Source organism: Moschus berezovskii, chromosome 1 (genome assembly GCF_049115385.1).
Source record: "Moschus berezovskii isolate FMDL1 chromosome 1, NW_MosBer_1.0, whole genome shotgun sequence".
NCBI classification, from domain to species: Eukaryota; Metazoa; Chordata; class Mammalia; order Artiodactyla; family Moschidae; genus Moschus; species Moschus berezovskii.
The window spans coordinates 74255966-74267956 of NC_142460.1; the positions used below are offsets into that span (position 1 = coordinate 74255966).

An 11991-nucleotide genomic window follows, 5' to 3' on the forward strand; every position below is an offset into this window, starting at 1 on the left:
AGGCCCAATCTCCGCCATGGAGCTGGCAGGGACCTGAGGTCAGTGATACTGACAAAGGTGCTGAGAATGGGCTGTCTGTTCAATATTGCCGGTGGTTCTGAGTGCCTACATGACAGGAAGAAAGGGCTGGGGACTATTACAGCCTCACTACACATTCTCTCTAAGATGCCTCACCATCTAACTTATGCCCCAACATTTGACCTAAGTTTCTCTTTCAAAGGTCATGGGTGACCTCCTGATTCTGAAGTTCAAGGCTTTCTCCAAGCCCTAAATCTCTTTCTCTAGCATTTAACATTACTGACCCTCACCCATTTCTTGGCTCCTCTGACACTGTTCTATTCTTATTCAAATTATCCCACTCTTTCCTGACCCTACTAACATAGCTTGCTTCATATTTCCTAAGAAGGACAGTATTTACTCCAAGTAAATATTTCCTAAGGTTATTACTTATTCCAAGAGGTACTTTTAAAAACAGCTTGAAATATGATGAAAGAAGTGGGAAAAACTGTGCATGCTAGCTAGCATCAATGAGATTTACCACTAGCAATTGGTTTACTCTGATTCTTCAATGTTTATCATTAAATCTTTGAGAATAAGTGGAGGAGTTTCTTAAAGATGAATGAGTTTTCTAAAGTGGGTCAGTGGCGTCTCCTACCCCAGGTTTTTAACAAAACTTAATTATTGAACAGCTAACTTAGTCACCCCAGGGATGAAATAAAGATTTCTTTACCTTTCCATCTGTTGTCTCAACAAGTAGTCTGCCATCACCTCCACTCCCTTTAATCTCAGCCTCAACATAAGCATTCTTCGCATCATGAATCCAGCACTTTTTCTTCCCTACAAAAGAAAAATAATGGATTCCTAACTACAGTTCTTATAGAAATGTACATTGGACAGTTTGATACTGACAGACATGGTCTCATTTCTGCTGTCTGCTTATTGACTTGGAGTCACCAATGTAGGAAATTGCAAAGTTAGATAAAATCATGAAAGCCCATCCTGAAGGTAAACCCACCTAAGGATGTATAGGAACAATAAAAATTTTAGTCAATGGAGATTATAAACATTTTGCTACATGACAGTTATGTGCCAACCATTGCCCACCCCTCCATCCCCAGCATTTGGAGTTGGTGATGGACAGGGAGGCCTGGCGTGCTGTGATTCATGGGGTCACAAAGAGTCGGACACGACTGAGCGACTGAACTGAACTGAACTGAACAGCTCCAGGTGCTGGGCAATTGGCCTGGTGCTCTTACCCTTTCTAGCTCCTCTCCAAAAAACATCACTCAAGAAAAGTCTGGTTACAACTAAGTGAAAATTTAGGTTACTGAGCATGTCTGTCTGTCAGGTTTCTTTAGACCTTATTTCTTAGTTTGGAACGAAATCCTTAATAATAGGCTATTATATGGTAGAATTTGAGGAGGGGGCGGAGACTAAGAAAAGAGAATGAGTTATTTCTGTTATACATCTTAACTGATTCATATTTCCCCATATATTATTTTTCTCTCTCTCTGTCTCCCCTACTGCATGTCTCACACGTTAGCAAAGCAGCCCTCTACAAAGGGATTAACCAACAGGAGGCTCTGGGTTAAACAAGCCAGAATTCTTATGAGCAGCTGAGGCAGCTTCTCTTCTCATCTCCTCACTGAGATGCTTCTCAAGTCGTCTTCCACCTGAGGCAGATAGCCAGGGAAGATGAATAAGAAGCACACTTTGAAAAGAAAGTGAGTCTTTTTTTAATTAATGGATTTTATTTTTTATTTATTTTTAATTGGAGTAGAATTGCTTTACAATATAGTGTTAGTTTTTGCCATACATCCCCTCCCTCCCTACATTACACCCCTCTAGGTCAACACAGAGCACTGAGCTCTCTGTGCTATACAGCACCTTCCCACTAGCTATCTTACATGTGATAGTGTATGTATGTCAGTGAGTCTTATCAGAAGCTCACAGAAGTCCCCATTCCCATCTCCTCAGGTAGACAAGGAGAGGGAGGAAGGAGAGCATTTGGCTGGAAGAAGGAAAATCCAAGTCCATGGCAGTGTGAGCCATAGAGAAGGCGCCACTGCAGCCATGGCATTGGAGGGTAGTGTCAACTCCATGCCAACTCCCCAACACAAGAACCACAAAAGCTAGGAAGCCTCACTCCTGCAGGACAAGCAGCTTCACCAGATGACCCCCCAGAGATGAACAGTAGGACTTAAGGATAATGTGTGTGAGAAAGAGTTGAAACTGGGCAGCATGCACCCCTCTGCCATCACGTTTGTCTCTGAAAAGAATCTCTGCTTACTACTTCCTTGCTGTCACAACCTCCACTGTACTCTCTTTCCATTTCCCTGATTACAACCAATTCACCCCTCAAACTCCTGGGCAAGAGAATTTTTGTGTTCCTATCTGGGTGATTTTGCATTTGCTTCTACTTGTTAGCATTTTAAATACTGGCTTTAATTATATCTATCATTTTGATCTTCTTGCAAAAACTAATTTTGCCTTGCATTGTGTTTATGGTTGCATGGCATCACCGACTCAATGGACATGATTTTGGGTAAACTCTGGGAGCTGGCGATGGACAGGGGGCCTGGCATGCTGCAGTCAATGGGGTCGCAAAGAGTTGGACACGACTGAGCAACTGAGCTGAACTGTGTTTATGAAAACAGGCTTGTTTTTGAAAAGCACCATTTGCATACATTGTGTGCATTTAAGGGTAAGGTACTGTATTTTTTTTAAATTCTCTTCTTTATTTGAGAGACCAGGTATCAGTGCTCCCTCCCAATAAAACACCCCCACCCACCCCCACCATGTGATTCACACACACACAAACACACACACACACAAAATCTGGATCCATCTTCATTTCTTGTTGACAGTACCAATAACACACTGGTTCACCTTGGAGGCAAAGTGTAGGAAGTTGAGGGACTTGGAGACGTTCTCTTCGAGGGGAGAAATGTTCACAAACATGAGCATCTTAGCACTGCTGCCCAGAGTTCGGTTGCAGGTAAGTGAGCTTGCTGTTTCGGTAAGGCCCGTGAGACTCCTTGTCAAGGCCCAGTGTGGACAGGCTGCTGTTAATGGCCTGTGTTTCCCAAAGGTGTTTCCGCTTCCCAGGGCTGAGGGATAAGCCCCGCTCTAGCTGATCATTCCCAGCCAAGTCCACAAGGCTGGCGGGGGGTGGGGGGGCACGCACTACACGCCTCGGCCAGAGTGCTCCCCAGAGATCTGCAGCTGGAACACTCTGTGACTACATGAGTGCTCATTCTGGGCTGTATGGGTGATAGCCCAGTTCTGGTGGGCTAGTCTCTCTCTCACAGGAGACCGGAACATAGTGCATGTTGGTGACATTAAGTTCCTTGCTGCCTGGCCCTGCCTGGCGAATCACACATTCACCTCCCTGGCCCTTCTGGGTCTCAGTGACCAGCAGGTCTCAGACAGTCTCGTTGTAGATCTCTACATAACTTGCCACAAAACTGTAGGTCCAGCCCTAGCCACTTAGTTCCTGGGCCACAGAAAAGAGGTGCCACAGGGTCCAAGGGATCAGCCCCTCCATCTGTGGGTCTCCCCTAGGTCCACCCTCCATGGTGAAGGTCTTGCCACTGCCTGTCTGGCCATAGGCAAAGATGCACACTGGATAGCCATCCAGGGCTGACTGGACAAGCATGGAAATCTCCTCAAACACTTCATCCTGTCCACTCCCTGGTGGGAACACCCGGTCAAAGGAGAAGTCATGGCGGTAGGGGCAGCTGGTGCCCCACTTAGGGTCCCACATCGGGCCTCAGACCAGGAGAGGCTGAGGGGGGTTGGAGGGGTCAGCGGGCCCACAGGGGCCAGAGGGCAACTGGAGGAAGCCAGGGATAGGGTGGACTCCCCTGGAAGGATAGGGCAGACCCGGCAGAATACACAGATGTTGCCTTTGAGTTCCGGCAGTTGGTTATGTAACTACCTGTGCTCTATCTCGAATCTGTGGAGATGTTCTTCCCACTCAGCCAGTAAGGGCTCCCAGGCTGCAGCCTTCTGGCACAGAGATGCCACCTCCGCTTGGCTGTCTAACAGAGAAGCTTCTGAGGTCTGCAGGCTCCTCTCCTGATCTTCCAACTGGGCAGCCAGTCCCCTCCACTCCTCCTGCAATCTCAGCTGTTCTTTCTGGAGCTCTTGCACTAAGCCCTCCTTCACGTCCAGCCACTTTTCCAGCTCCAGGACCTGGGCAGTCAAGTTCCCCAGCTCCCGTTGGCCTGCTCAGCCTGGGCCTGCACCCGGTCAACTCCAGTGTCAACTTCCAGTGTCCTGCACTCTGCCCCCAGGGCCAAGGCCTGTTGCTGGGTCTCCCTGAGCTGGTCCCACAGCTGTTGGTTCTCCTGGTCCAACATCTGCTTCCTCTCACCATAGCATTTCAGCTCTGCATTGAAGTTACATAACTGCCCCTTTAAGTCCCAGACCGGACATTTGGGTTTCTTCCCTTCTACCATGGAAGGGGCAGCTGTTGTTCCAGGCTTCTAGGCAGGAACAACAAGACCTGGCTTCTGAGTCTTCAGCACTGTGGCAACAGCTGTGGAACATCAGGGTCCTGGCTTCTTGGGAGCTTGGGGCACTGCGGTCTGGCCTTGTGTCTGTGGCATGGAGGTGAGGGTTGCTGCTCTGGGGTGGTTCGTGGCCATTCTGGTGCCCAGGCCTCCTCCATCTGGTCAGGCCTCCTCTTCAGCCTGCATCCCAAGAGAGACAGCCAGGAAGCGGTCTTGGCCAGGGGTCTCTTCAGCTCTACTCTCCCCTTCACTTCCACCAATGGGGACCTCTGCTGCGGCTCCATGTCCAGCTTGGTGTCACTCACACCGGGCAAGCGCAGTGAAAAGGACACAGAGCCGGGGCTCCCGGGACCCACGTTCTCTTGAGCACTTGCGACACAAGAGTACGCGTGCTCTGTGCTCCTGAGCTGCCTGCCCTGCCTGTGTTTATAAACCAGGTGTTATTACCTGAAAGAAACATGGGTACCACCTGGCACAGATTTCCTTTTGTTATTTATTAGAAAAAGAACCTAGGAAAAGAGATTAAGGGAGTTGTCCTCAGTCACATAGATAATTAGTGGCAGTCATTAAAATACCTATAGAAATTAGACCCATTTACCTCCTAAGTCAGAGCTTTTCCACTAAAGGATTCTTCCTCTGTCTTATATGCTGAGCTTTTTTCCCTCCAATTTTTCCCTCCAAAATAAGGTTCATCACCTGCCTCATGATTAGTTCTTTGATCAGCCCTGGAAACTGTGGAAGAGAAGAATTTTCAGAAGCACTTAACTACCCAAGACCCAGTCTCAGAGCAGGATGGTTTTGAAGATGAAGTAAATGAACTCAGTCAACTTTTCTTCGCATTCTCGTGAATAATTGCAAGGATGGAAACAGAGAGCAATGGCTTTGATTCAGATGGCCTGGATTTTAGGCCTGGCTTAAGAAAATGTAAGGCAATGGTCTCAACTCCTTGAGCATTAGTTTTCTCATCTGAATACTCAGGAGTTTTATCTCTATGATTTCATATTTTTAGATGATTAAATACCTTTCCCAACATAAAGGGAACATATGTTTATTGCAAAAAAGCTTTAAAAGTCGAGAACTGTATCAAGAAATAAATAAATAAATAACCACCCATAATGGAACTCAGAGATAACAACTGTTATCTATCTGAAGTATTCTTTTCAAGTCTGTTTTCTATGATACTGATTAAAATTGCAGTAGCACTAGATTTAGTTTTGAAGTTATTTAAATAGTTTACTTTTTCTGTAAAAATCACTTGCCTTTACCTTGAAATGGTGTTTTGTTTCTATTTCTGAAAGCACACTTCCTTCCTGATAGCCAGTGATTCCAGCTTTCTTTCCCAGGTATCATAATAATGTGTTGTGTTTGTTTTTCACATTATTGTCTTCTTTGGTCCTCATGGAGGAAGGTAGGCAGAGAAAGCAGATGGTCCCATTTTAAAGATGAGGAAACTGAGGCTCAGTAAGGTAAAGTGATTTGCTCTAATTAGACTGCCAGAAAGAATCAAGGACAGGGAATTGAAAGCAAAGTGAAAGTGTTAAGTCGCTCAGTTGTGTCTGACTCTTTGTGATCCCATGAACTGTAGACAGCCAGGCTCCTCTGTCCATAGATTTCTCCAGGCAAGAATATTGGACTGGGTTGCCATTTCCTTCTCCAGGGATCTTCCTGACCCAGGGATGGAGTACCAGGTCTCCTGCATTGCAGGAAGATTCTTTACTGTCTGAACCATCAAGGAAGCCCTACTTGGCAAATACTCTTATCACACTGCTTCCATTTGGCCTGAGTTTAAAAAGCATACTCCATTGTCTACTGGCTCAAGGGGATGGAAAACTTCTGCTGACTCTCTTTGTGCTGCCAGTACATTTCTATGAGAAAGGATTGTTTGGCCAAAAAAAAAAAAATTAATTAGACATTGTGTGGATTGTGATATTTTAAGTAATTTTTACTGTGCTGATTCTATCCAATTATCTCAGATGCTTTGGCATTTTGATTTTCTCCTGGCACTACTAGGATCTTGTCCCTCATTATCTAACTACCTGTGATGAGCTTCTGCATGACCACTTCTGACCTCAGGGGTAGCTCTGTTATTGTATATGATTTGATGGATTATAATTAGCCCCCGTAAATTCAATCACAGAAATGAAACCCAATGACTGGAAACTGGGAACTGATCCAGGACTGGTCTATGATGGAAATAGAATATCCTGCCTAACTGGCTTGAATTATAATTGGTTATATTAAACTCTAATGTTGACTAATTCGGAGTACTAGAACGACTCTCAGTCAGGGTTTATGCTGCACTGTTGAACACTTTTTTGGAATTGAGATATATAAGTGGCTTGATGCTGGATCACACTTTGAATCTGACTCTAAATCTCCAATTCACCAAAATTCAGAAGATGACCATGTAACCCAGACATGTAAAGAAAGGCACGGGGTGGCGGGGGGAGGAGTGTAACATTTAGAGATTTTAATGTAGTACTCAGCCTTTATGTTATGGATAAATCCTCATTAACCTTTGTTCTTGCTGTAACTACCAAGAAATTATTCATCAGGGAGAGCAAGTCTCCCAATTATCTTCTGTTTAGTGTTGGCTGAGTGACCCTCCTGATCTAGAAGACAGCCAGGGGGCAAAGTTCCAGCATCAGCAAAACCTGAGGAGGGCCTGGGACAACTTCTGTCTCGCCCACCTTCCTGGAGCGTCTTCCTTTATTCTTCTTCCCAGTGCACCAACCCCTAAGGTCTAACCTCAGCCCCTCTCTCTACCCTGCTATTTACCCACATGAAGAGGTTTCTGAGAAAGACTTTATCTAGGTCCCTCCAGGGCATGTCTGTGTTGTAATCACTTCAGTTCAGTAGCTCAGCCGTGTCTGACTCTTTGCGACCCCATGGACTGCAGCACACCAGGTCTCCCAGTCCATCACCAATTCCCGGAGTTTACTCAAATTCATGTCCATTGAGTTGGTAATGCCATCCAATCATCTCATCCTCTGTCATCCCCTTCTCCCACCTTCAGTCTTTCCCAGTATCAGGGTCTTATCCAATGAGTCAGTCCTTCACATCAGGTGGTCAAAGTGTTGGAGCTTCAGCTTCAGCATCAGTCCTTCCAATGAATAACCAGGTCTGATTTCCTTTAGGATTGACTGATTTGATCTCTATTCAGTCCAAGGGACTCTCAAGAGTCTTCTCCAACACCACAGTTCAAAAACATCAATTCTTTGGCGCTTAGCTTTCTTTATAGTCCAACTCTCACATCTATACATGACTACTAGAAAAACCATAGCTTTGACTAGACAGACCTTGGTTGGTAAAGCAGTGTCTCTGCTTTTTAATGTGCTGTCTAGGTTGGTCATAGCTTTTCTTCCAAAGAGCAAGAGTCTTAATTTCATGGCTGCAGTCACCATCTGCAGTGATTCTGGAGCCCCCCAAAATAAAGTCTCTCACTGTTTCCATTGTTTCCCCATCTATTTGCCATGAAGTGATACCATGATCTTAGTTTTCTGAATGTTGAGTTTTAAGCTAACATTTTCACTCTCCTCTTTCACTTTCATCAAGAGGCTCTTTAGTTCTTCGCTTTCTGCCATAAGGATGGAGTCATCTGCAATCTGAGGTTATTGATATTTCTTCCAGCAATCTTGATTCCAGCTTGTGCTTCATCCAGCCAAGCATTTCACATAATGTACTCTGCATATAAGTTCAATAAGCAGAGTGACAATATACAGTCTTGATGTACTCCTTTCCCAATTTGGAACCAGTCTGTTGTTCCATGTCCAGTTCTAACTGTTGCTTCCTGACCTGCATACAGATTCCTCAGGAGGCAGGTCAGGTGGTCTGGTATTCCCATTTCTTTAAGAATTTTCCACAGTTTGTTGTGATCCATCCATACAGTCAAAGGCTTCAGTGTAGTCAATAAAGCAGAAGTAGATGTTTTTCTGGAACTCTCTTGCTTTTTTGATGATTCAGCAGATGTTGGCAATTTGATCTCTGGTTCCTCTACCTTTTCTAAATCCAGCTTAAACATCTGGAAGTTCATGGTTCATGTACTGCTGAAGCCTGGCTTGGAGAATTTTGAGCATTACTTTGCTAGCATGTGAGATAAGTACAATTGTGCGGTAGTTTCAACATTCTTTGGCATTACCTTTCTTTGGATTGGAATGAAAAGTGACCTTTTCCAGTCCTGTGGCCACTGCTGAGTTTTCCAAATTTGCTGGCATATTGAGTGCAGCACTTTCACAGCATCATCTTTTAGGATTTGTAATAGCTCAACTGGAATGCCATCACCTTCACTAGCTTTGTTCATAGTGATGTTTCCTAAGGCCCACTTGACTTCACATTCCAGGATGTCTGGCTCTAGGTGAGTGATCACAACATCATGGTTATCTGGATCATGAAGATCTTTTTTGTGTCGGTCTTCTGTGTATTCTTACCACCTCTTCTTAATATCTTCTGCTTTTGTTAGGTCCATACAATTTCTGTCCTTTATTGTGCCTTTCTTTGCATGAAATGTTCCCTTATTTTTCTAATTTTCTTGAAGAGATCTCTAGTCTTTCCCATTCTATTGTTTTCCTCTGTTTCTTTGCATTGATCACTGAGGAAGGCTTTCTTATCTGTTCTTGCTATTCTCTGGAACTTTGCATTCAAATGGGTATATCTTTCCTTTTCTCCTTTGCCTTTAGCTTCTCTTCTTCTGTCAGCTATTTGTAAGACCTCTTCAGACAACCATTTTGCCTTTTTGCATTTCTTTTTTGAGGATGGTCTTGACCACTGCCTCCTGTACAATGTTGTGAACCTCTGTCCATAGTTCTTCAGGCACTCTGTCTATCAGATCTAATCCTTTGAATCTATTTGTCACTTCGACTCTATAGGGATTTGATTTAGGTCATATCTGAATGGTCTAGTGGCTTTCCCTTCTTTCTTCAATTTAAGTCTGAATTTGGCAATAAAGAGTTCATGATCTGAGCCACAGTCAGCTCTCAGTCTTGTTTTTGCTGATTTTACAGAACTTCTCCATCTTTGGCTGAAAAGAATATAATCAATCTGATTTCGGTGTTGACCACCTGGTGATGTCCATGTGTAGAGACTTCTCTTGTGTTGTTGGAAGAGGTTGTTTGCTATGATCAGTACGTTCTCTTGGCAAAACTCAATTAGCATTTGACCTGCTTCATTTTGTACTCCAAAGCCAAATATGCCTATTACTCCAGGTATCTCTTGACTTCCTACTTTTGCATGCCAGTCCCCTATAATAAAAAGGACATCTTTTTCAAGTGTTAGTTCTATAAGGTCTTGTAGGTCTTCATAGAACCATTCAACTTCAGTTTCTTCAGCAGTACTGGTTGGGCCATAGACTTGGATTACCGTGATATTGAATGGTTTGCCTTGGAAATGAACAGAGATCATTCTGTCGTTTTTGAGATTGCATCCAAGTACTGCATTTTGGACTCTTTTGTTGACCATGATGGCTACTCCATTTCTTCTAAGGGATTCTTGCCCACAATAGTAGATACGACTGTCATCCCATCTATAAGATGGCAGAGTAGAAGGATGTGCACTCATCTTCTCCTGAGAGAACTCCAAAATTACAATTCGCTGCTGAAGAGCCATTGGCAGAAGAATGTTGGATCCTACCAAAAAAAGATTCTCTACATCCAAGGGCTAAGGAGAAGCCACTGCAAGATGGTCAGAGAGGGGAAATCGCATTTAGAATCAAACCTCATAATTGCCAGAGACACTCAGAGGGCTCAAACAAACCTTGTGTGCAACAGGATCCAGAGACCCCACGGAGGCTGAGCCAGAACTGTTTTTGAGTGTCTACTGCAGAGGTACCGGTCAGCAGTGGCCTGCCACAGTGGCAGGGACTCTGGATGTAGCAGACCTGGGTATGGCATAAGCTCTCTTGGAAGAGGTTGCCATTAATTCCACAATAGAGCTTAAAACTTACACAGGGCTGGGGAAACAGATTCTTGAAGGACACAAACAAAACTTTGTGTGCACCAGGACCCAGGATAAAGAAGCAGTGACCCCACAAGAGACTGACCCAGACTTGCCCGTGAGTGGACAGGAGTCTCCGGTAGAGGTGTGGGTTGGCAGTGGCCTACTTCAGTGTCGGGGGCACTGAGTGTGGCAGTGCGTGCGTAGGAACTTTTGAAGGAGGTCTCCATTATCTCCATTACCTCCACCATAGTTCGGCCTTAGGTCAAACAACATGAGGGAACACAGCCCTGGCCATCACAGAAAATTGGGTTAAAGATTTACTGAGCATAACCCCTCCCATCAGAACAAGACCCAGTTTCCCCCTCAGTCAGTCTCTCCCATCAGGAAACTTCCATAAGTCTCTTATCCTTAGCCATCAGAGGGCAGACAGAATGAAACTACATAAACAGAAAACTAACCAAACTGATCACATGGATCACAGACGTCTAACTCAGTGAAACTTTGAGCTGTGCCCAAGGGCCACCCAAGATGGATGGGTCATGGTGTAGAGTTCTGACAAAACATGGTCCCCTGGAGAAGGGAATGGCAAACCACTTCGGTATTCTTGCCTTGAGCACCCCATTAACAGTGTGAAAAGGAAAAAAAGATAGGACACTGAAAGATGAGCTCCCCAGGTTGATAAGAGGCCAACATGCTACTGGAGATCAGTGGAGAAATAACTCCAGAGAGAATGAAGAGAAGGAGCCAAAGCAAAAACAACATCCAGGTGTGGATGTAACCGGTGATGGAAGTAAAGCCCGATGCTATAAAGAGCAATATTGCATAGGAACCTGGAATGTCAGGTCCCTGAATCAAGGCAAAATTTGAAGTGGTCAAACAGATGGCAAGAGTGAACATGGACATTTTAGGAATCAGTGAACTAAAATGGACTGGAATGGTTGAATTTAACTCAGATGACCATTATATCTACTACTGGGTCGTAACAGTGCTTCCTTAGAGAGAAAACCTGTCTTAGCAACCAGAACCAGCGTCTGGGCTGCCTCCCAGTCCTCATGCTCTTCCTCACAAACCCGCATCTTTACCCTCCACATCCTGAACTTCTCCATTGCTCAGAGGTTCACAGAGACATCCTGCACTCCAAGCAAATAAGTTAGGCTCCAGAAATGACAGCTCCTCCACTCAGATATCTCGGTTGCCACCTGGAAGCATTAAAATAAAGTGAAGCTAGCAGCTGCCACAAGACTTACCATCGAAGGCCATGGCCTGGAGCAGAAGCAGCTCATCCTTGCTTATCCTGAGGAAGGCTGCAGCCTCACCGAGCTCCGACAGGTCCATCCTCCTTAAAGTGATCCTCCCAGTCAGACTGAGACCTTAAAATAAGCCAAAAAGATTCACTCTGCAGAAGACAGGTGTAGGTAGGAACCAGGGGAAAGAAGTCATCAGGAACTGAGGGGAGAAATTATTCACCATAGACAGACCATCAAGTGTTGAGTTTTCTTTTTAACTACCTCTCTGCCATGTCTCAAGTATATGATGAAGTTGT

The 11991-nt window shown here is 44.8% G+C and overlaps 1 protein-coding gene and 1 pseudogene across 1 annotated transcript in view; both read right to left on the minus strand.

Annotated features, from left to right (window-relative positions):
- MYH15 (myosin heavy chain 15) overlaps window positions 1–11783 on the minus strand; it is a 171487-nt gene extending 159704 nt beyond the window's left edge. The window contains exons 1-2 of the mRNA XM_055419366.2: window positions 11696–11783; window positions 731–837 (exon numbers count right to left, since the gene is read on the minus strand). Of these exons, the coding sequence (XP_055275341.2) occupies window positions 731–837; window positions 11696–11783 (195 nt within the window). The remainder of the gene's footprint in view (window positions 1–730; window positions 838–11695) is intronic.
- On the minus strand, window positions 2851–4801 carry LOC129551509 (kinesin-like protein KIFC1 pseudogene; annotated as a pseudogene).
- Window positions 11784–11991: the final 208 nt, after the last annotated feature.